This window comes from Acinonyx jubatus, chromosome X, assembly GCF_027475565.1.
Source record: "Acinonyx jubatus isolate Ajub_Pintada_27869175 chromosome X, VMU_Ajub_asm_v1.0, whole genome shotgun sequence".
Lineage (NCBI taxonomy): Eukaryota > Metazoa > Chordata > Mammalia > Carnivora > Felidae > Acinonyx > Acinonyx jubatus.
The window spans coordinates 12,479,574-12,504,478 of record NC_069389.1 but is presented as its reverse complement, the minus strand read 5'-3'; the positions used below and the strand labels follow the sequence as shown (position 1 = coordinate 12,504,478).

General features: G+C 47.8%; 2 protein-coding genes across 2 annotated transcripts in view; both read right to left on the bottom strand.

The window, feature by feature from the left end:
- Window positions 1-8,218: 8,218 nt before the first annotated feature.
- MAGEB17 (MAGE family member B17) lies at window positions 8,219-12,165 on the bottom strand. Its single transcript, XM_015081653.3, has 2 exons — window positions 11,740-12,165; window positions 8,219-9,647 (listed from the first exon to the last, which is right to left on the bottom strand). The coding sequence occupies exon 2, from the start codon at window positions 9,589-9,591 to the stop codon at window positions 8,602-8,604; it is 990 nt and encodes a 329-aa protein (XP_014937139.2). The 5' UTR covers window positions 9,592-9,647; window positions 11,740-12,165; the 3' UTR covers window positions 8,219-8,601.
- Window positions 12,166-24,566: 12,401 nt separating this feature from the next.
- The window catches only part of GRPR (gastrin releasing peptide receptor), a 37,850-nt gene continuing 37,511 nt past the window's right edge, over window positions 24,567-24,905 (bottom strand). The window contains exon 4 of the mRNA XM_027054501.2: window positions 24,567-24,705. Within this exon, the coding sequence (XP_026910302.1) occupies window positions 24,702-24,705 (4 nt within the window). The 3' untranslated portion in view covers window positions 24,567-24,701. The remainder of the gene's footprint in view (window positions 24,706-24,905) is intronic.

The following is a 24,905-nucleotide window of genomic DNA, read 5'->3' as shown; positions in this document are numbered from 1 at the left end:
CAGTGAGACGTTGCTATACATCAAATGGACAAAAATTTAAAAGTGGAAAAATACAGATACAGGTGAAAGATATGGATCAACATATTCTCTTCTGCGGTGGTGAAAATTAGTATCACCACTTTGGAAAGAGTTAGGCAGTCACCTAGTAAACTTGAACATGTGCATGCCCTATGACCCAGTAATTCCAGTACTAGATATGAAACTTAGAAAGCCTTTTGCACAAGTGAACCAGGAGAAGCTATAAAGTTTTCATGGTAGCATTAAACAACTCAAATATTAGCCAAAGAAAAGTGGATAAAGATATTGTGGTATATTTATGCCTTGGAATGTGTAGTGTAAGTCCTGACAGTTGGCTTTTCTTTTTGTAATGCAAGTGCCTGATTGAAGTTTTGATTGCCCAGGATCTACTTCAAAGAGGGCTATCTTGAATAAATACATTGCCCGCCACACTAGACTAGATAAAAAGCCAAGCCACTCCCTAACCCCCAGGCTTCTTTGTTTTAAAAATTTTGGTTGATTTCCATAAATGACCATTTGGGCGGCTATTTTTTTTCTCTTCCTGTGTTTTGAATTCCTGCCCTTATGTTTTCAGTTTACAAATAAAGAGTGAACTTGCGGAAATCCTAGGCCCCATCCTTGACCCCAATAAAAGCAGAACACCAGGCCCTTAAGCTGGTATTCTCTCTCTCTCTCTACCTGCAACCTCATTGTGTAGCCCCAGGTGTGCTGTGTAATTTCCAGGTCCCGTAAGTAATAAACCTTCATTTTTTCCCAAGTTCCCTGGTGGTTATTGGTTATTGCTGAAGAGCACCTTACAATCATAGTAAGAACCACAAGGCCCGTCCAGCCGTAACACTACTTATCGATAGGCTGGGACTGGCACAAAACAAATCTTACAGCAGCAATGAATACGAGCGAACGAGGACTGTGTGCTTCAACGTGAGTGAATACCTCACATAATAGCAAAGAAAGCAAGTCTCAGGTGATTGCCTACAGTGTAGGTCCATTTATATAAAGTTCAAAGGCAGGTAAAACTGGACAAAGGATTAGATTGTTTAAAGATGTATTCAAAGTCGGGGGAAAAGAAAACAAATAACAAAATTCAGAATAGCGATTACCTCTGGGGTAGTGTCTTAGCTCCAGCTGCTACAACAAATTACCATAGACTGGGTCACTTAAACAGCAGACATTTGTTTCTCACAGTTCTGGAGGCTGAGAGGTCCAAGATCAAGGTGCCACAGCTTCAGGTCTTGGTGAGGGCCCTCTTCCTGGCTTGTTGAGGGATGTTTTCTTGTTATGTCCTCTCAAGGGGTGGGTGAAAGGCTAGCTCTCCTCTTCTAAGGACACTAATGCCACCATGGGGTTTCTATCCTCATGACCTAATTCCCTTTCCAAAGGCCCCACTTCCAAATAGCATGCCCTTGGGGTTTCAGCATATGGAAGGGGAGGACCCAATCATTCAGTCCATAGGAGGTAGGAAGTTGTATATCATTAAGGAAGGACACTGGGGATTACTGAGTTACCGACAATGTTCTATTTCTTAATTTTCACGTGAGCACATAAGTGTTCACGTAATTATTCTTTAAACTCTACACACATATTTTACAGGCTTTTCTGTATGCAATATAGATTTCAGAGTTACAAAATAAAAGGGAGGAGTTGTATCACAATCCCTCTGGATGACTAGACTAGATGAAAAGCCAAGGCTGAATGCATTGATGTCCTGAAATTTCTGACTCATTGTAAAAGAATGAATATTAACTTTAACCCAGAAAAGAAAGGCACTCCTGATTTTGTCAAGCTCTTGTTTTTTCCTGCTAGCTTGTGACCGAGGGTTCTCACACTTCGGAGAATCTAAATGTCAAAGCATACTAAGATCTTTTATCCCTAGTCTGTTGGCCCATGAGAAAGGGGGACTGTCTTGTTCACTTGTCCATTGTCGTGCACAAAGCCAAGGCTAGCTCTCCTCTTGGGCAGCCTGGAACCCCCTGGCTCCCCAATAATTGCACAGAGAATTGAATAAAGGGTTCAGTGGGGATGTGTGGCGAGAGACTCCTTGTACCCTAGAGGTCCTTCTCAGTCCTCCTCACCTCCAGACTGCACATCTGCCCATCCTTCAAGTGCTTGCTCATAGCCTCACCGTTCTATGAGTTCTTCTCAGAGCTTAGTTTGAGGCCAACACTTCCTCCCCTGTTCTCCTCACATTCTTGTTTCTCAGTTTTCATTTTGCCCATTCTTGACTATTTGCGGGGATGTTGACCAAGCCCACTTATCTTTGCCACTTTTTTGTGTGCATATTTGATTGATTTAAGGAGTGGTACGATGGGTATCTCATTGGAAAAGAAAAGCCATTTCATACTGTGTCTGGTTTTCGTGGTCCCATATAGCTGACTTAGGGGACTCCTCTCTAGTGAACAATGATACAAATATATTGGGGTGCCTGGGTGGCCCGGTCGGTTAAGCGTCCGACTTTGGCTCAGGTCATGATCTCACAGCTTGTGAGTTCAAGCCCCGCGTTGGGCTCTGTGCTGACAGCACAGAGCCTGGAGCCTGCTTTGAGTTCTGTGTTTCCCTCTTTCTCTGCCCCTCCCCTGCTCAAGCTCTGTCTGTCTCTCAAAAATAAATAAACTATATATATATATATATATATATATATATATATATATATATATATATTTTTTTTTTTTTTTTTTTTTTTTTTTTTTTTAATTCACATTAGGGGCACCTGGGTGGCTCAGTCGGTTAAGTGTCCAACTCTTGATTTCGGCTCAGGTCATGATCTCACAGTCGTGAGATGGAGCCCTGTGTTGGGCTCTGCACTGACAGCGGGAGCCTGCTTGGGATTCTCTCTCTTCCTCTCCCTCTGCCCCTCCCCCATTTAAACATTAAAAAAATATTTACATTTTCCTGGCAAGAACTCGTGCTTTCCTCAGTTTTGCTCTTAGCACCTTCATAAGATTCTGTGCGTAAAACAGCCACAGAAATCAGTGGTGGGTTGGAGCTCTCTGAGGCTCATGGAGAATGTTATCTGACCTGACGTCGCCCTTCTCCCCGGGGAATGTGCCCACAAGAGGGAGAGGACACGGACTGTCCTTCCACTGTCGTAGTAGCATGAGCACCCGAGACTCTGGGACTCATCTCAGGCCTGGTGGCTTTTCCCATGGGCGTAGCACTTATTCTTGTGACCTCGTGACTTGGTGACTGTCGCTAAGAACAGCAGAAAGGAGTGTGTCGGGAGGGCGCATTGCTGTTGGACCCGACAGTCTTCCTGGTTCTCCTGCTCAGCCTGTCCCTCGAGGTTCCCTGGGGAAGTTAGAACTTGTTGCATCCACACGACTCCTGAAACAGAATGCTACGGGCACCAGTGACAGTCGTAACAAAGTTTATTACAATGAGAGGCAAGGCCGACCGATCGGGACCAACGCTCTTGATAAGAGTGTGGCTCCGAACAGCCGGGGTACAGAGTTTTTAAAGCCGATCACATCGTTTTATCGTTATCTGGGAACAGAACAGAGAAACAGTTCCCAGATGAGTTAGAAACAGTTGCCAGATGAGTCAGAAACAGTTATCGAATGAGGTGATTATTTTAGACTTTCTGCCGCTAAGTTGCAACCAGTGGATCTCCTTGACCTTGTCTCTGATGCTCTTTTTTTGAGCTTTTGTTTCCTTCATTGGTAAAGCCTGATTCACAAGAGTATGAAGTATGATTTACAAGAGTAAAAGCAAGGCTGTTATCTTTTGACCTTCAGTGTCAGAACAAAGTTGTTATTTTTCAAGCTAAGCGTTAGCCCTACACTACAATTTAACCCTTACAAACTCACCTTAGGCCACAGCCTGCCGGCCTTGCCTGGGGTGACAGCAGGGGCTGGTAGTGAGGATCCTCTCAGTATACAGTCAGCACCATCATATCAACTGTCGGCAGGGCCTGAGCCCCTCCCTTATGCTCTGCTGAAGTTGACGCCTAAAACCTGGCCCTCCCCTCCCTGGGATCCCTAGGAGGAGGCAAAGGGACACCTCAGCCACCATCCCTGCCAGGGGGCAGCTGGGGCTGACAGCTCAGTGAGAGCCTTCTCTGGCCTGGGCTCACTGGAAGTCTCTCTGCTGACATGAGCCCACCAGCCTCTGAACAAAGCCCTTACCCCTTGCCACCCTAGAGGGAGAGTTCAGGGCGGCCACTGAACCACCCCTGCCTGGGGCTCCCAGGACTCCCAGTGGAGCTCTGGGTGGCCTCCCTGTTGTGAGAGAGGTCCTCTGGTTGGTACTTGGGTTTCTCACCTGGATTCCAGTTAGGACCCAGTCTCAGTCTCCTGTCTCAGCAGAATTGGGACCATCTCATTAGACCAGGGCCCTTCCTTTCCTGAGATCTTCCAGGCAGAAGTCAGCCCACAGCTCTGTCCACCCTCCCAGTACGGAGAGAGCGTTGGGGGGGGGGGGGGGGGAGGGGAGGGACGGGCAGCGTGGATCACTGGCTAGCGCCCTTGGTTATGGACAGAATGCGTTCCTCAGTCCACATTCAGGGGCCCTGCCTGGAAACCTGACAAGATCCTGGAACTTCATCCTCCGCTTTTCTGAGTCTGTGCCCCTCAGACCAATACCCTCACCTTCTGGATTCCCCGAGGAGAAAGTCAGGGTGAGCTGCATCTGGCCAGAGCTGTACGGCACCTCTGAGGGCTGACAGCAGCTAAAGGGCTGTTTGGGACCCCAGTGACATGCATCACAGCCTGGGACTCCTGCACCTGCTGATCTGGGTCTATCGGCCTCACACGCAAGTCCTCACCTCCTTGAGTGCCTAGGACATGGGGCATAAGTCTGCTTACCCCTGCGTCCAGCCTCCCAATGCCAAGAGCAGGGCTGGGGCTCTGGGAAGCCCCATGGTTTGGGGAGGGTTCTTCTCATTACTACTCAGGGTTCTCACCTGGACACCAATTAGAGCCAAAACTCCTACCTCTGTGACACTGGAGCCACCCGTTACACCGAGGTCCTCCCGTCCCTGTGACTCCCCAGGCAAAACTGAAGGGCTCTGCACTGTGCACCCCAAGATAAGAACATGTGGGAACCTCTGTGCTGAGGGGAGTCCCCTCATATCACTGAGTCCTAACCTTGATTCATTAGTTCTTGAGTCTCCCATCTCTGCAGAACTGGGGCCACCCCCACTAGACTCTTCTCTTCCTGCTACCATGCAGGCAGAAAAGGCGGGAGGGGGGGTTCCCCAATCTAACAAATCTCCTCTAGGCCTCCCAGGGTTACCAGCTCGGGCAGGAGCAGGGGAGATTTGGGGTGTCTCTTATGTTCTTAGGTGGGTGTTGCCCTCACCCCTCCACTGCCCTCACCTTGACACCAAGCACTGTGGTGTCTGGCCCGTTCTTGGGATGCCACCCTCAGCTGACCTGGGCTGCTGCCCTCAGATCTCACCTTCCTGGCACTACTGAGTTGGAAGTCAGGGTGAGCCAAATCCAGCCACAACTGTTCTGGACCCCCAAGAGCTGACAGCTGGGGCACAACTTCACACGATCCCACTGTTCTGGTTGAGTCCTTTCCTCATTCTTCCTTCTAGGTCCCCCCCCCCCTGGCCCCCTTGATGTCTATCAGCGGTTCACACCACTCCCTCTACTGACCTGAGGTCACCCTCCGTAGACCAAGTCTCTAATGTTCCTGACAAGCCTATAGGTCTGAGGGCAGCCACAGGTTAGTCTGTGTGAGACCACCTATATCCTGGGGTGTTGATCTCCCATTCTCCTACAGAGCGTTCCACATCTTGGCTCCTGTCCCTGAATTAAAGGCTTCCTAGGGACGCCTGGGTGGCTCAGTAGGTTAGGCATCTGACTTCAGCTCAGGGCATGATCTCTCGGTTCATGAGCTCACAGCTCAGAGCCTGGAGCCCGCTTCGGATTCCGTGTCTCCCTCACTCTCTGCTCCTCCCCCGCTTACGCTCTGTCTCTCTCTCTCAAAAACGAATAAACTTAAAAAAAATTTTTTTAAAGCCTTCCTAGGAAATGCTACGCCCCTGCAAACTCGAGATGAAGCTTGCAGATGAAATCGGTGTGGCAGGGGCGGCGGGACACGGGGCAGCTGTAGCTCAAGGTGGCTAGGGCTGTCAGAGCAAAAGCCGGCTGATTTATTCCTTCTCTTCACCAACTGGACTTAGCCTCTTCTGTGACTTTGGTTCTAACACACTGACTTTCTATGAGGCAGGGATGGAGATGATTTTGTAAGCCCCTATCTTTTGAGGTCATCTGGCGTTGCATATGTAGATGATCATATTGTCACCAAATGTCTTTTTCTTTATTTGCACCACTTGATAGTTTATTGTTCTAGCTGTGTATTCCACACCAGTAGCTTGTGCACAGAGCCCTCTTTTTCTCGCCTGAGACATATCTCAGGGTAGTGAAAGGAAATGTGAATCATGACACACGATATCTGAGTCTGGCTGAGAGGCGCAGCATAGCGTGGGCTCTAGATGAATTCAGGCCATGGATCCACACTGGCCCTGCAACCTAGCAGCAGCGTGACCTCACTCACGTTAGCGTACTCTCTGAACCCCTGGTTCTTTGTCTGCGGAGCAAGTGTGAGAAGCCCCGCCTCCCAAGACTGATGGATGTACAGAATATATGTGGCAAATCCAGGTCAGAGCCTGACAAGTACTGAGATTTTTTTGAAGAGCAATTATTCCCATGATTATTTTGACCCAGACAATATCACATACCACGCTGGGATTTTTTTTTTTTTAATTGAGGAGGAAGTCAAAGAATATGCAGTATTCTAGAAAAAAACTCAAAAAACCCAAATCAGCCAAATTCTACTTACTAAGTAAAACTAATATTTCTCCATAAAATGCTTAGTCATTTGATGCGGGCATGTAGTGGACTTCCCAGTTGGATACGCCATGAAGCTACTACAGGTGTGCAAATGGCAGTGACTTGCTACCCTCTCAACTGTGCTTGCATTTAATCCATCTCTATTTTTTTTTATTTAGAGAGACAGAGAGGGAGCGTGAGCAGGGGAGGGACAGAGGGAGAGAAAGGGAATCCTAAGTAGGTGCCACGGAGGGGCTCAATCCCACAACCCTGGAATCATGACCTGAGTCGAAATCAAGGGTTGGGCCCTTGAGCGACTGAGCCACCCAAGTGCCCTGATCCATCTCTGTTTTTACTCATTTCACCACCACCAAAAATCTAGACCTCATTTGGAATATTCCATATTACACAGAAGAATGCCTAATTTAGGTTTCTTTTTAATGGAGTGATTGACGCCTACCCTCCACCCCCACCCCCACCCCAGCCAGGGCAAAGTGGCTGACAATCACCCTTATTCTTTTTTTTTTTTTTTAATTTTTAAGAAATGTTTATTCATTTTTGAGAGAGAGAGCTGGGGAGGGGCAGAGAGAGAGGGAGACACAGAAACTGAAGCAGGCTCCAGGCTCTGAGCCATCAGCACAGATCCCAATGTGGGCCTTGAACCCACGAACTGTGAGATCACGACCTGAGCCGAACTTGGATGCTTAACTGACTGAGCCACCCAGATGCCCCCCACAATCACCCTTATTCTAAGAAAATCCCTGGACACTGAGTGCACAAAACACCTGGCTAGTGCACCTGCTCAGGAACAGCACAGCAGTCCTTCCAGCCGTCCCAGGTGGGCGGGCACTTGTCTCTAGTTCACCACATCCCTCAGGAACTGTTAGGAGCCATTTTCCATGGCCGACCTAGTCTGTCCGTTGAGAGACCCGCCATCTGGGGTTCTGGTCCCCGCTCACCATTTCAACAGCTTCAGCTAACCCTCCATGCAGCCAAACTTAACATTCCCTCCCACAAAGGGACCAACAGCTTCCCAGGCTCCCAGCCTGCCTTGGCTCAGGGTATGTATCCCGGACTGCTTCCACGTAGAATCTCCTCCCTTGTTCTCCCTTCTGTTCACTGCCCTTCAGGATTAGGGATGTATCTCACCATGTTCCTTATGTGATAGCTTCTCTTGGACTCTGAAATGTCATTGGCAGGGTTTGGGCCTGGCGCACACATCCTAGAACTCACAGGAAGCCTTCCAAAGAGCAGGTGCTCCACTCACGCTTGGTGAACAAAAGGGATAGTGAGCAAGAATTCTAATTTACGACAGTTTGATTTCTCCCACATTCTTGAAAAGCTAAGCAAATCCAGGTATATACCTTTTAATTTTACCAAAAGAAAGAGTGAAAGGAATAAGAAAAACCAAGAATTAACCACTTTTTATTTATTTCACTATCTTGTTGCCTCAACTGTGTCACTGTGGGGTTCTCTTACATTTTACCGAAACTCCCTATTCCAGTGCTATGTGTTTCTTGTATTGGATCACAATAGAAGATGCAAGGGTTTTCAATTTGTCTTACAAAATACAAAACCGTTACTCTCAAATGTGGTAACCAGCAATACATATGCGAGCCACGTCATTCATAAACGTACATTCTGTACTTCATCAACTTTTTAAAAAACAACACCCTGGAAAGCTGAGAAACAAAGAGGGAAATCTATATGCTATTTCTAAACAACAGGAACACAAAGAAGAACTATACTCTGCTGTCTCCAGCTCCACCTGACTCCCCGCTGCTTTAAGGTTGACAGCACTTCCCGACTACAAAGTGAAGGCCCTGTCTTGAACTTCACTAGCTCTGGCCTGGGCTCTCTCTTCCTCATCTCGCAGAGCCTCCTCATAATGGGCCTGGAAGGCACTGGGGACAGTATCGCTGGCTTTGGCCAAAAACTCTAGGACCTTCATCTTGCTGGTTTCAGCGTGGGCCCTCGGACCCCACAGGAACTCATAGCGAGGAGGATCACTGTCGGGCACCTGGCGGTACTCCAGGTACTTTTCCTGCACCAGATCTCTGGTGATGAGCTTCCTGGGCTCCCCAAAGAGCGGGTGCCTCCTCCCAGCATAGACCCCCAACACATTCAGGAATTCCCACATCTCCTCCTCGGTGGCACGGTTGTCATTCATGAAGATCACACTCAGGAGGGGCATCAGGAGCCCATTCTTGGGAAAGCCCACGCCGTCGCTCAGACGCCCTTCGACGGGAAGATCCCCTTTCCTAACAAAGGCATAAGACTGACCGCTGGGGTCAACCTCCTTCAGGTCAAGGCCAAAGACCAGCCCCATGCGCTCAGTGGTCTTCCGGAGAATCTCGGGGAATTGCTCCTGGTGCTCTTCGCTGATAATCTGCAGCATTTCTGCCTTTGTAATGGGTTCTCTCACTTTATACTTGTGCAGCAGAAATTGCACCAACAGGCCCGCCTCTTTGCTCAGATGATCTCTGAGAGCGCTTTCAGAGGAAGGCGGGGCGTGGGACAAACCTGGGCTTTCCTCCCCTTGGCTCTTGGCACCTTCATCAGAACTGGAGCCCGAAATGGCTGCAGCAGGGCTGCTGGCGGACCGGGCCCTGGGAGACTTCTGGGGAGAACCTGCTGCAGGGGGGTGCGGGGGAGCACCCTCAGAAACAGGCAAGGGGGAGGAGGGAGACTCTACCACTGCTGCAGTGGCCTGAGCTCCCGCGAGACCCTGGCTCTCACTTCGGGCCTTTTGGCGTTTCTCACGGGCACGGAGCTTACTCTTCTGACCTCGAGGCATGACCGTGCCTAGGAATGGCGGGCTGAGTGTCACTGGAAGGCCCGTGCTGTGGGCACCTGGAGGACGAGGATAAAAGGGTGTGAGTCCCTTCAGCAGGGAGATGTCATTGTGGCTTTAAGAATGCCCCCCCCTCCCCACCATTGGTGTCCTTGAGGGCGCTGCTGTAGGACTCCGCAGGGCTTCTGTTCTCTCAATCTGTCCCCTGAGGACCTGTTGGAGGAAGTCAGAGCTGCCATAGTCCACAGCCTGCTAGTCCTGCCTGCATCCAAGACCCTCGCTTCTCTGCTCCTGTCTGAAACAGCTCCCTGCCACCTAAGAAATGAGTCATCCCCCCCGAGAGCGCTGCACACAGCCGTCCAGGCTGACACCACAGGGAAGACTTCGCGCAGCCTCCTCTGTTCTGAAGTGGTTTTCCCCCAGTGCTCACACGGGATTTTTACCTTCACTCCCTGTAGGGCCTGGGACTCCTCTCTCTGCTGGACTGGGGCAGCCAGTCCTTAAACCAAGGCCCTCATTTACTGAAATCCTGCAAGCTGAAGTCAGGGGCCATCTGAATCTGTCAGCTCTGCCCTGGGCCTCCTAGGGGTTAGGCTCGGTGCAACCGTCACCACTGGGAGTTAACTGGTCCCCATTTCCTCACTCAGTATCCTCACCTTGCCACGTGACCGGTCCTGGGCCTCCACCTTCAGTGGGCCTGAGTCCACACCTTTTACACCAAGGTCTTTGCTTAAATGGGACCCCAGCGTTAGAAGCCAGGGTGAGCCACATCCTACCGAGGCTGCTGGGGGCCTACAAAGCCTGAGAACAAGGAGGGGACCCTATGGGATCCCACAGTTCTCCACTGGGTCATTAGCTCAGTCCTCACCCAGGGTTCTGATTTTGGCTCAGAGTAGGACTTCTGACTCCTCATTCTAATGAACTGAGTGAACCAGACCCAGATCAAGGTCCTCACTTCTCTTGTAGTAGGGTCCCCTCCCTAAGGAGAGAAAAACAAAACAAAACAAAACAAAACAAAAACCTCAAGGCAACTTGGCTATACGGGTACGTGACAACATCCCTCATGACCTTGTAACATGAGACCAGTTAATCACTGCATGTTTGTGTGCTCCCATGTATGGGAGACAAAGAAGTAGAAAATATATAAAAAAAACTATGCCATGTGGCATTCGGGGCTCATTTCTTTGGTACGAACCCAACTGAGCGGTGCCTGCACGAATAAAGTTGCTTCCTGGAAAGAAAAGCCTCGGTGTCACGACTGTGTGCGAGAATCCTGCTCCACTCTGAGTCGCTGGAGGGGAAGCCGGGACAGACCACATGGGGGACACCTACCTAGAGCCTCCTGGAACTGAGAGCATGGGTAGAGTTTTGGTCTGCCCCCTCTTTTGGGCTGAAGTCGTCTCCTTAGCACTCAGGGTTCTCACTCTGGACTCCCGTTAGGGCTCTGGTCTCCTCTTGCTGCAGAATTGGGGCCACTCCCCTAGACAACACCCTCCTCTCCCTGGAACATTTCAAGCAGGTCAGCCCCACAGCTCTGCTGGAACCTCCCAGAACGGGGTGGGGGTGGGGGGCAAGGCCACTGGATGGTTGTGTCAGTCCATATTCAGGATCTCCATCCTCCACTTAAATTCACACCCTTTGGGCCAAGGTCCTCACTTTCCGAGTTCCACAAGGCTGGAGTCAGGGGACCCTCGGTACATCTGAGGCTGTATGGGGCCTTCGGGAGCTAAGAGTGGGGGAAGGGCTGTTTGGGACCCCACTGACATGCAACCAAACCTGGGCTCCTCCCTCTACTGATCGGGGTCCATCAGCCTCACGGCCAAGTCCTCACCTCCCTCGGTCACTAGACTCAGGCCCACGGCATCTGGCCATCCTTGCCTGCTTCTCCTAGATCTGGTCGGACCCTCACCCCCTTTCAGGGGAAGGTCCCCTCATAAGCACTCAAGGTCTCACCGGGACTCCAGTTAGGGCCCAGGCTTCTTCCCGTGGCAAAACCGTGGCCTCCCCACTTAGGCCTAGGCCCTCCGCTCCATGGTGCCGTCCACACCCAAGTGTGCCGGGGTTCCCGGTGTGGACGCTAGGGCAGCACTCTGTGGGGCTTCCTTGGTGCTGGGTGTGGTGGTGGCCTCGGTCCACATTCAGAGTCCTTACCTTGAAACCTGAGCAGGCCTGGAATTTCGCCCTCCACTAATCCGAGGCCCTGTCCCTCCGACGAACTCCCTCGCTTCCCAAACTTCCAAGGCGGAAGTCAGAGTGAGCCACAAACGGCCAACACTGTTAGGGGTTTCTGAGGGCTGTCCGCAGGGGAGGATCTACGGCAACCCAAAGATCTCAATCCGCGCCAGCGACTCCTCCCTCTACCCACTTGAGTCCACCAATCTCAGATGCTCCCTGAGTCCCTAGAAGGGGGGAGTCGGAGTGCTCCACGTCGAACTACCCCTGCCACGGGCTGCCAGGCTCGGCAGCAGGGGCGGGGCTCTGGGCACCTCCTCTTTTGGGGAGAGGTCCTCGCTAGGATTCCGGGTCCCCACCTGAGTTCCAGTTAGGACCCGAACCCCTTCCTCTGTAATTGGCACTGCTCCCTTTCTCCCAGGGCCTCCCGAACGAGAGCCCCGGACAGAAGTGAGGAGCTCCTGAGCTGAGCGGTTGGCTTCCCACGATTAAGAACAGGGCGCTGGGAATGTGTGACCCTCTCTGCTGGCCGGGATTCTCTCTTATCCTAGGTCCTCACCTTGGCTCCTGCTAGTTCCTGGGTCTCCTCGCTCTGTAGGATTGGGACCCAATCCCACTAGATCAAGGTCTTCCTCTTTCCAGGACCCTGCAGGCAGGAATGAGGGGGCTCCTCAGCCTGACAACTTTGCCTCAGTCTGGGCCTCCCAGGTTGCGGGAGTCGGGGGGGTGGGGTGGGGTGGGGAAGGGGGGGTCTGTGGTGTCTCCTCTGTTAGAGTGTGGGTAATTCCCTGATTCCTCCCTAAATGTCATCACTTTGACCCCTGGCTAATCCTGGGACTGCCCGCCTCAGATCGAGGCCCTTTTCTCCTGGGACTACAGAATTAGAAGTCAAGGGGAGCCAGCTCCCCACCTCCAACGACTGACAGGTCAGGACTCGATGGGACCCCACTGTTCTGGCTGGGTCCTCCCTTTGAAGCCTGTTAGAGGCTCACATTCCTCCCTCTACTACCTGAGGTCGCCCTTCTTAGACCAAGGCTCTCATGTTCCTGACAGCCCTAAAGGGTAACTGGGATACTTCACCTCACAGGCCTGCCTCCAACCCTATAGGTCTTTGAGCAGCCATAAGCCAGTCTCTGGGGGCTGTCTATATTCTGGAATGTTGATCTCCCCAGTCCTCCTACATAGGGATCCTCGTTTCAGCTCCTGTCTCCTTGATTACAGGCTTCCTGGGAAATGCCACATCTCTTCAACCTCTCGAGCAGTTTCCCCACTATAAATTTTGCAGAAAACGGTTCTTTGCCCCATAGTTATGGAGACAAGGAAGCTGTAACTCGAGATGAGAGGCATAGGACAGGTGGTGTGCAGTCACCAGACTTAGTCTCTTAGGTGACTTCAGTTCTGTTAACTTTCTACAGGGAAGGGGCAGAGCCTCAGGATTTTGAGCCCCTGTTCTTCGGAGGTGATGTGACACTGCATTTGTAAATGAGCATGGGATTGCCAAATATTATCTCTTTGCTTTCTTTATTCATACTCTTCATTTATTATTCTTATTGCTCTGGCAGTGTATTCCAATCCAGGAGTTTGTACACAGCCTTTCTTCTTACTGCCGGAGATACAGTTTGGAGTAGGGAGAAGACGCGTGAATTAGGAGATAACAGGCTGGGATGAGTGGGAGACCGTGGGGATGGTTTTCTTTTTAACGAGCCAGACTTGGGGACTGTGCATGAGAAAGTTGTTTTGTCTCTACGTGCCTTTAACCCACATATTTCGTAATGAAAATGAGCTCCTATGCCGTGGACTGAATGTTTGCGTCTCGCCCGCCCCCAATTCATATGCTGTAATCTTAGCCCTCCAGGGTGATGGTATTAAGGAGGAGGGGCCTTGGGGAGGTGATTAGGTCATGAGGGTGGAGTCCTCATGAGTAGGATTAGTCCTCTCCGGAGAGCACCCCAGGAAAGCTCTCTTGCCTATTCCACTGTGTGAGACACAGCAAGAAGGCACCATCTCTGAAGCAGGAAGTGGGCTCTCAACAAACACCGAATCTGCTGGCACCTGGATCTTGGACTTCTGAGCTTTTAGAACTGGGAGGAATAGATTTTTTTTTTTAACATTTATATTTTTTATTTATTTATTTGCTTATTTATTTATTTATTTATTTATTTATTTATTTATTTATTGGAGGAATAGATTTTTGTTGTTTGTAAGCTACCCAGTCAACAGTATTTTTGTTATAGTAGCCCGAATGGACTAAGACACCTTGAAACAAATTTGACCGCCCACCGTGACGTACATGAAGGGCCACTTGAAGGCTCACCTTTCTGTGGTTACAGGCCAAGGAGCCCTGGTACCTTTCACTCATGTCTGGAGCGGGCATAATTTTGCAGTAATGGTGAATTATGTCAACATTGGTTGGTGATGCTAATCAGCGTCGTACAGCGTGGGTTTGCAAATTTAGAGAGCTACCTCTTACAGACACTGGCCTCTGCTCCGATGCTTGCACCTCATTCATCTTCTCAAGGTGCTCCCCAGCCTACGGCAGGGTAGAAGGGGATCTGTGCAGCTGGAGAGTTAGTCCCTGCATAGGAATGCGTGGTCACCGTTCATGAGCGACTCTGTGCCGCAAACGGTGATTGTTCGACAGTTCTGCTGGGAATGATAAGTAAGGTAAAATGTTAATGTCTTTGCCTAAAAGTTAGGATTGACAAATTCTGACTCTTCCTGCTTTACTTTGCCTTACCCATGCCCTATGCTTGGTTGTGAGAGTCTGAATGCATTGACCCTCACAAAGGGAGTTTTGTGGGTTTCTGTCACTGATTCAAGCACTGGGATAGACACTAGGGCTGGAGAGAGAGGGGGACAGAGAGAGGGGGAGAAAGAGAGAGAGAGAGAGAGAGACTGAAAGATCCTTGCCCCTGGGGCACCTGGTGGCTCAGTCGGTTGAGTGTCCAACCTTTGATTTTAGCTCAGATCATGATCCCAGGGTCGTGGGATGGAGCCCTGTGTTGGGCTCTGCACCGAGTGTGGAGCCTGCTTAAGATTCTCTCTCTCTCTCTCTCTCTCTCTCTTGCTCTCTCTCTCTCTCTCTCTCTTAAAAAAAAAAAAAAATCCTTGCCCCTAAAGTGCTCTATTAGTCTCATGCTGGGACATCAGCAACTCCAGCTCTCAGGCCCAATCTAGCCCACCGTCAGGTTTTGCAAATGCAGATTTGTTAAAACACAGCCACGTTTATTCACTTACATGTTATCTGTGGCTGCTTTTATGCTACAACAACAGTTGGGTAGTCTTGACACAGACTGTCTGTCCCACGATGCCTAAAATACTTACTACTTGGCCCTTTACAGAAAGTGTTTGTCAATCCCTGATCTAGTGGGAGAGTCTAGTATTCACACAAGTAAATATATTTCAAGGCAGTTTATGAGAAAAGCTAGGACCCGTGCAGAAAGTGCTGCTTGAGCACAGGAGAGCAGGACGGCTTCATGGAGAGAGGACACTGGAGCTGAACTGTGAGGGTTGGGTAGGGTTCAGGCCAGCCGACGTACAAGAGGACATTTCAGGTGAGGTGGCCTTCAACCTTGTCGGTTCATTGCAGTCACTTGGAGAGCTTCGAATAGGAATGCCTGGTTCTCCCCTCTCAGAGATTCTGACTCAGTTGTTCTGTGGCCGGGCCTGGCCATCAGGAGTTTTTAAAGCTCCCCAGGTGTTTCTAAGGACAGCTCAGGGTAAGAAGCACTGAGCCCAAAAGGTGTCAGGGAAACTTAGGAGCAAGGTGTGAATGGACAATCTGTCTAGGTGCAGGGGGAAGGGGCAGTCAGTGGAACATAAGCTTAGGAAGTAGGGAGTTGACATCCAGGCTGGGAAAATTGGGTTTTGTCATAGGAAAAAAAAACCAGTAAGAGAATGTGGGCATGAGAGCAACACGCTCAGACGGGTACACAGGGAAGCATAATCTAAAGGAAATGTGAGGAATAACTAAAAATAAGAGCCTGTTAGGGACTATTTGTAGGAGTTTAGCAACACAAGGAGCATGTCTTATCTAGGGCAGTGACGCGTGGCTCGGCAGATGCAGCGGTGACGACGGAAATGGTAACAACTTGGGCAGGACGTGGGCGACAACCGTCAGAATGGGGTCCGCTATCTGGCCCAGGAGGCCTCTGCTCTGGAGGCTTAACGCTTTAGTTTCTGGATCATGGAGAATTACGGGGTCCTGGAGGAGAAGCTGAGGCTGCAGGGCGACACTTGGGTCCTCAGACTCGCCGCTGATTTCCTGTGGGGGAGAAAGTCGTGTTTCACTGGGTAAACATTGCCTTTGGGAGATGGATTCTCATACCTGAAACATTTTACTTTATTTTAAAGTTTATTTACTTATTTATTTCGAGAGAGAGAATCTCAAGAAGGCTCTGAGGTCATGACCTGAGCCTGACTTCACCACGACCCGTGAGATCATGACCTGCGCAGAAATCAAGAGTCGGATGCTTAACCTAACCGACTGAGCCCAGCAGGGCTCCCGTACCTGAAACATTTTAGAGGGACACTTGCAGACGCTGAGGTCCAGCTGGATGTGGGTGATGCTGAAAGGATGGAGCCAGAGGTGATGGTAAGGTTTTGAGTTTAGACAAATGGGAGAATTTTGACCACCCTTCGAAGGCAAAGGGGACACACAAAGAGGTGAAGCATATTGGGAGAGAGCAATTTTGGTTTTGAAGATAAAGAACCAGTTAGCGTCTAAGTGGGGCTGGCTTTTATTATTAGGCACCTGCACAATTTGGAATGACCTCTTTTCTATATTCTCTTAAAATGCGCAACAAAGCAGAAATTTCAAGACCTCGTGGGAGCTAGAGACCAGGGGGGGAGTTGATGCCCCTTTGCTCTCTTCACAGAATTCAGGTAGGACCTAAGAAGTTTTCACCCTTGGCTTGTGAGATGTTTTCCTTTGTTTGTTTGTTTTAAGTTTATTTATTTATTTTGAGAAAGAGAGAGAGAGAAAGGAAGAGAGAGAGAATCCCAAGCAGGTTCCCCACTGTCAGCACAGAGCCCAGTGCAGGGCTTGAACCCACAAACCGTGAGATCATGACCTGAGCCAAAGTCGGACGCTTAACCGACTGAGCCTCCCAGGCGCCCCAGCCTTTTTCATTAATCTAAGCAAAGCACACCTTCCGGCTTTAAATCGAGCAAAGAAGTTTTTGCCTGAAGTCTGGATTCTGCTTCTGAGAGGGTAGGTACACTCTTCTGACTTACAAAAAATTAGAACATCTAATCAGAAACCCAGTACCTTCTTTGAGGTGGGTTAATGGGCATATAGTTTTCGGGTTTTGTTTTTTTTTTTTTAAATCACTAAGCGACAAGCAGACACCATTTTTTTTTTTTTTTTTTTTTTTGGCAGAAGTTTAAGAAAGTTTTGTCCAACAGTTTGGACAAAAAAAAAAACAACAAAAGGTTTTTTTGGACAAATTCATAGGAATTTGGGGAGCATGGCGTGTCCCATTAATTACTGTCAGGTAAAATTAGTCTTTCTGGGCAAGGCATGATGTAAGTACAACAGATAACAGCCACTGTTGGTTGAGCTCACGAGTGTACCACAAGAAAGGAAAAATAATTAACTGTGTGGTGAGTTCTACGATGATTCTAGGCCCGCAAGACTGATGTCATGAACTCATCTACTCCCAGTCCCTGGAGAGCAGAGACGGGACACTGGGGTATCTGGCCACTCTGTATAGACAGAATTTAGGTCCCAGTGACCAAGGTGGTAAACATAGGCCCCATGAGAAAAGAGATTCCAAGACTCTCAAGCAAGAAGGTTGGGGGAAATGTGTAGACACCACCAGATGGCATAGCAAAAAGTATCAGGCCCACTATGGATTTCTTCACAGTAAATGGCGTCCTCTGTCAGTGGTCACAAATTTAATATCATAGGATTCCCTTGGGGATCTGTTAAGATTCTAATGCAGAAGGTCTAAGGCAGGGCCCAAGACCCTGCACTTTTGACCAGGTGATGTCAACATTGCTGGTCCACAGACCATACTTTAAGTAGTAATATCCTGGAAAGCTCCCCAAGAGTGAACCTACGAACATAGGCTGTTCTAGCAAATAGCACTTTGGTGAGTCAGAGCTAGTCCGGTCCCTCTGAGAGGCATTGAGGAGCACTGGGCTGTCATAGGAGGTGGGAAGGGACCCTGAGAAACACACTGAGTATGCGTCAAAGTTGACAGGTGACCTGGAGCAAAATGCTTGACTTCACTGATCTCAGTTCTGGGAAGTAGGGGGAGATGTGCCTTTAAAATTCACTTTTATAATATTGAACACAGTCCAGTCCATATTCAAGGGATGCCTGCTTTTGTGTCATCTTCTTGGTAAGATGTTACCCATTATCTCTTGTATCAGAAGCCAATATTTATCAATGTTGCACCCAGTGAACAGGAAGGTTCTCTGCCTGATGTGTTACAAGATGTCCCTGCACAGATTTACCTGCCCTCTAGCAAAAGGGTCTGCTGAACCTCTTCTCATCCACATCATCTCCAAGCCAATTGTTTTCATTTTTCTAGTGTCTCACGACCATGTGGAAACCCAAATCGCAACACTTTCCTTTAACTTCCTCATTTGTGAGATGTGGGGTTGTATCTGGGCATTCTCTGGGGTATCTTTCAACTTCAGTAATCCAAGACTCAAAGGAGATTATTAAATTCTCAATATTACAATCTACGTATCAATGAAACTTCTTTTTCTGATGTGGTAGGCAGCATGCTTGCAAAGAGTTTAGAGTTTTGTTTTTTTTTTTACGTTTTTTTTTTTTACATTTTATTTATTTTTGAGAAACAGAGTGAGACAAAGTGTGAGTGGGGGAGGGGCAGAGAGAGAAGGAGACAGAATCTGAAGCAGGCTCCAGGCTCTGAACAAGCAGCATAGAGCCTGATGCGGAGCTTGAACCCACAAACTGTGAGATCATGACCTGAGCCGAAGTCGGATGATCAACCGACTGAGCCACCCAGGCACCCCAGAGTTTAGAGTTTCTGATAGGCAAATTCACCCGGGTTTTGGGTAGAGCTCTCAGCAATTAACACAGACCAACCTTACATGTCAATTGGATTTTTATACCCTGGGTGTCTCAGAGATTTTAGTCTGCTCATCTTCCCATCTAATCCAGGAGAACTAGAGATGCACAATTAGGAATCACCACTTTTAGCTATTTAAAGCATTGACACTTTGAGAGAGCATTTGCAGTCTAATGGTGGGCTCTACATGCCATACATCACAGGGCTGGGGTGCATGGCAGGGGACGTGGTGAGATATACTGAGACCAGAGAACCTTCTCCCAAGGTAACCCCATGGTAGTGCTCATATACAACCCCACACTCTGGGGCCTCCTTGGCATGGCTGTCTGTGTGCCTCTCAAAGAATTTGTTCACTGTATCTGAAAGGCATGCTTGGTTGCCTCTTCTCATCTGGAGTGCGGGGAGCTTAGACGGCTCCTGTTTGTGACCAAATGTGTTATTTCTTCGGTGCTTTCCTGGTCTCTGATGGCTAGGGTTACCCCAGAAAGCAGAAACCCTCAAACTTTGGTATTTAAGCCCTAAAGAGAACAATTGGCAATAGCTGTCAAATTATAAAAGTATATGGTCTGCAATTCCACATTTAAGATGTTTTCCAACAGCAACACTTGCTCATGTATGAGATTATATATGTTATTCGTTGCAACATGATTCATAATAGCAAAACACTGGAAACCACCTAAATGTTCATCAGTGGGGGACTGAATAAATAAAGTACTATGCAGGTATAAGAAAGAGTGAAGAAGAATTTTTTATAATGATATGGACAGATCTCCAAGATATAGTGTGTAGTGAAGCAAGCAAGGGGCAAAGCAATGCATATAATATGCTACCATATCTGTAAAATGCTGGTGGACCGCAGGAAAACACACATTCGTATTTATTTGCCAGTGCATAAGAAATGTCCAGAAGCATGTACATGTAAGAATCTAACAGCGATGGTCACTTACTAGAGGAAGTGGTGATGAATGCTGAGAACTCTGAGGTAGTATAGTGACTTTTCACTGAATGCCTTTTTTTAAAAAAAGTTTATTTATTTATTTTAAGAGAGAGAGCGAGAGCGAGCACATGCACATGATCAGGGCAGGGCCAGAGAGAGAGGGAGAGAATCCTAAGCAGGCTCCACGCTGTCAGCACAGAGATGGACGCCGGGCTTGATCCCACGAACCGTGGGATCATGACCTGAGCCGAAATCAAGAATGGGTAGCTTAACCGACTGAGCCACCCAGGCGCTCCTGAATGCCTTTCTTATGCTTTCGATTTTGACTCATGGGAAAAGCTTCCTTATTCAAAAGTTAAATACATCTTTTAAAAGTTTAATGAAACGAAACCCCTGTGTACTGAGGAATCACATGGGGAGCTTGTTTTAAAATGCAGATTTTTAGGCCAAATCCCCAGATGTTCTGAGTCAATTGGAAATTGGAGAACCTGCATTTTGCAGCCAGCAGCCTGGGTGATTCTGACATAGATGGTTCCAGAATTGAACAACTGTGGGGCATATGGCCATACACTACATCCATGCAACAGCTTTCTTTTTACTGAACATTGACTACATGCATGTGTCCATTTCATAAATTATGCTTTATTGTATTAAGAAATAAAACACATTTCTTACATTCTATGACTTAAATATTCAGCTTACTGTACTGGCTTTGAGTTAATGTCATGCAGACCATGTACAATGTAATAGAAGCATTGGAAACATTTCTTGAAAAATAAGAATACAATCAATGAGCACACTTCACAGAATTTTACATGGTCACACAGTTTGCACATTTAAAAGGACCTGAATCATTCATATTAATATTGTGAATTTCTTATAAATAATTCATTAGTCTAAGGAGTCTGGGCAAAGCCAAGCCATGACATTATTTATACTAAGTACCACACCTGGAATTTGTTCTGACTTCTTTAACACAGAGCACATTTTTGATACAATAAATATTTACAGTTAATAGTAACAAGTACAATTATAATTTACAAAATATAAGTCTAATATTTAAAACAAAACAGAAAATGACATAAAGAAGTTTGTGCCATGTATTTTTACAACTCACCAAATCAACCCTTTCAACAAATTTTATTACCCCAAACTCTGCCAACTTGGATGCAAGAAAGGTTATGTTCGAATCAGTCAAGGCCAGATTACAGAGGGGAAAAAATTGTTTTTAAATCAATTTTACTTTCTTAATATTATTCATTATCAATATCAATATGTCAATAGCACTAGCTAAAACTGAAGCAAATTGATGAAAAATTTGGATTCAAAACAGTCCCAAATTATATGTGTACCTTGCACACTGAAATCTCGAGTTATACCAAAATTTTCAAACTCGTCTGGGAATTAATGAGGTGTTGAATGTGTGAAGTTTTACTGTCCCATTAAAATGATCCTTTTGAAAGACCATAAAATTATGTAACTCCTTCCATGTCATTCTATGGCTCTGGGAATGAATTTTAAATTTAGGGAACAAAAGAGAAATAATCTTATCTTCCAGAATGTGAGCTCTGAATGGGCAGACAGTGGTTTCTGGGTTTGTAACAGGGCACTAAGTCCATACCTGAACTCGGATTTTAGTCCAGGAGACATTTTTCTGTTAAAGGCTATTCACGTAGCCTGGGTCTCCAGGCTCAGGGAAATCATCTGCTATCATGTCTTACTGGGTTTTTTGGGGGAGGGGGGAAGGCGGGGTGATGGGGGAAGGGTTCCACCCCTTCCTGATACCTGTTCTCCAACGAATCCCACTTCACAGAAAGGTGCCTGGATTGACTGTTCTCACTTGGATCCTCTGTATATGGCCCTTCGCCAAGGGTTTTCTCCACTCGGTCACAGAACTAGGTGGGAAATTCTTCCCAGGGCTTCCATTTGCCACCGAATTGTGTCTCTGGGGGCAAGTGAACTAAGGGACTTCCTTGTCCACCTACTCTGTGCTACATTTCAGCCTCTGCCTGCAGTGAGTCCTTAGGTGCTTAGAAACATCTTCCATGCCCTTGGTGTACAGTCCTCGACTTCATCAGTGGTTCAGGCCTTTGGACAAAAGCTAGAGTAGGGAATGGGATTATCTATCAGTCACTGTGAACTTAATTTCTCACATGGGGCTGGATTTGGGAAGCAATGCTGAGCAGTGGAATGGGATATATTGAGCTGGAATTCATGCTTGGCCCCTACCTAAAGAAAGGGTGTCTTCGAAGGCCAAAGTTATGGTAAGAGATTGCTGGGTATTAAAGTTGTGTTTGTGTTGGGGGTGGAGGGCTGCTGGAGGATTGTCTTAAGAGGGATCCAGGTCCACATTAATACTCTGCCATTCAACTGCGGCGTGTGGCCTTGGGATGGTGAAGTGATCTCCCTGAGCTTCAGCTTCATCATCCGAATACTTGTCAAGGTGCTTGTGAGGAAGAATAGAAATGTGCGCAGCACTGCATTTGGCACATCATTGCTGCTTGGTGAAATCGAGCACCTTCCTTTCCAGCACTTCTAATAACATTTTTTTAAGTTTATTTATTTTGAGGGGGAAGGGCAGAGAGATTGGGAGAGACAGAACACCAAGTAGGTGCCACACCGTCAGCGCAGGGCCCAACACGGGGTTCAAACTCACAAACCATGAGATCATGACCTGAGCTGAAATCAAAAGTCGGACGCTTAACTGAGCGACCCAGGTGCCCCCTTCCAGCACTTCTAGAGTCATAGAACTCCACTAAGGTTTCACACAAATGTGTGATCTATGACTTGTGGTTTTGCTCCCCATGATCCTGTCCCTTCTTATCTTAGGCTTCCACTTCCGTGTGACATGGAATGCTGTTCTGGCTAATATGCCTCACTGGTGCAACCAACAATGGCATCATTCCCTGCCTTGGGCCAAGTTAAACAGACTCACTTTGCAGGCACAGACTATCCCGTAAACTGGGAACGTCCATGAGTATAAATGAAATCAGAGTTCGCTGAACCATATGAAATCACCTTTTTGTAGGTCAAGTATGGTCCAATAGCTGTAGTTTCATGCTTCAGCTTCATAGTTCCATGGGTCTTTTAATTTAATCGCACATGGTCACCAATAAATGTCATTTACTAATTTCCATAGTAAAGGAGGCTAAGCAGCTCTTTGGCCAGCAGGGACGGCTTAGATTAGACGAGGCAATGAGTATAAAAATGCTTTATAGACCACGAACACTAGGTAAATGCAAATTATTTTTTTAAATTAATCATGGACACATAATATTTGAACCCAGGGGCTGTTAAACCTTTTAAAAAATTAGATAAATTCCACTGAGTGCATTTCTAACGTGGTCTCACAAAAGAAAAGTCTGTTCTCTGTGATTTGTTGATTGCTCTGGATATATTGAGCTGGAGTTCACGCTTGGCCCCTACCTAAAGGAAGGGTGTCTTTGAAGGCCAAAATTATGGTAAGAGGTTGCTGGATATTAAAGTTGTTGTGTTTGTGTTGGGGGTGGAGGGCTGCCGGAGGTTTGTCAAGGTGGGTGCTGAGAGGAATGACCATCACATACAGGATAAACTAGGGCTTGGTTTCTTTGAATAGCTCACACAAAGCCTGGACCCAGGAGAGTGAATAGAATAATGTCTTGTTTTCAGCTGTTCATCTGTTTTATGAAAACGCAGCCAAACATAGACAAATGTGCAAAATGTGCCCCATTCCTCCCAGCAAGCTAGGGTTAGCAATGGCACTCTCTAACAACAGCTGCTTCGGGGCCTGGATGTGAAGGGCGGAAATGTCCAGAAAGTCGGCCTCTCTCGCATCTCACCTCCACAGAAGTGTGTACTATTCACTCACTTCTCACGTGGTCAGGTTTCCAGGGCGATCATTCCTATCTAGCTTTCAGGAAAGTGACTTAGCCACCTTTTAGTCCACAGGTTGAGGATGTCATTCAACTCGTAGTTCCCAAGCAAAGCTCATCTCTCTTACCAGAAGACATTTGGTACATGCGTTGACTCTGAAACCAATAACCAACTGCTACTTTTGGCATAAACAAAGACTTTACAACTTCAATGTGCACGTGTCCTTTGGACAAGTTCATTTATTTCTGTTCAGTGAGCCTTTTCATAACAAGCTGAGCTCGGGTTCATCTGAAGCAGCCTCTAAACTGTGTATTTACCATCCTTCCCCACTTCTCCATTCTTCAAGATGAAACCAAATTGTGTGGCAAAGAGGGAAACAAGAGGGCTTGTTAATGAGGCAGAAGGCCAGGGTTAGTGGGGGGGGGGGGTGAGGGCAGCCAGAAGAAGGGGTTTAGCCATCCACATTTATGGGGAATCATCACCGACAGGGAGGGGCCTCGCCTGCGCCAAGCAGGGAGGACCATCTTGCTGTGGAATATCACTCCTAACAGCAGCTGCGCCCTCCCTGCCAGCGGCGGCCGATGGTGGGCAGGCTGCCTTGTTTATTGCTTAATCTATCACTGTTGAGCTGCCTGCCTCAGGGAGGCTCAATTTAAGATAGATTGAAAGGTAGTGTCTGTCAATTGAATAAACACAGATGGTTTTCCACAGAAAAAATTGATTTTTTCCCCCCTCACCAAAGACATAAGCGCTAAACGTGATTATCTTTGGAAGCCAGGCGTGAAATGTCTTAGCTCCAGCCCCTGCCACACTCTGCCCTAGCAGAGAGGTGATACCACATGGGGGCTTGGGTCTCTCCAGAATTTTAGGGTCTTGAGGTGGAAGAAGAAGTTGACTTCCCTGGAGAAGGGCCCGGGTAAGTCTGTCCCAATAAGCAGGTTCGCGTCCGTCCATCTGTTGATTCCCAGTTTTACCAGTCCTGGGCCGTTGGCTGGCACACGCCTTCTACAGCCCTTCTGTTTACAAGTCTCAAAGAGGTGACAGGATTTGCCTCAGGACACACAGCTGGACCTAGATTTCAGTCTCCTGAAATCCATGCCATGATGTTACCTGAAGGAGACATTAAGATGAGTCCTACTCCCAAAATGTCTTTGAAGGCAGGTAGTTCAGAGATGCTTGAACAAGTCACACAAGTACCCAGAATGCTACACAATGTAGCCCCTAACGAGGTACGAAGTCACTTATACTCAAGAGTTTTGAAGAAACCCAAGGGTAAAGTTGTGGAGCAGTAGTTGGAGATAACAGGTGCA

Bases quoted from the DNA above. Each gene is read 5' to 3' on its own strand.
- MAGEB17 (XM_015081653.3), bottom strand. From the start codon at position 9,591: ATGCCTCGAGGTCAGAAGAGTAAGCTCCGTGCCCGTGAGAAACGCCAA.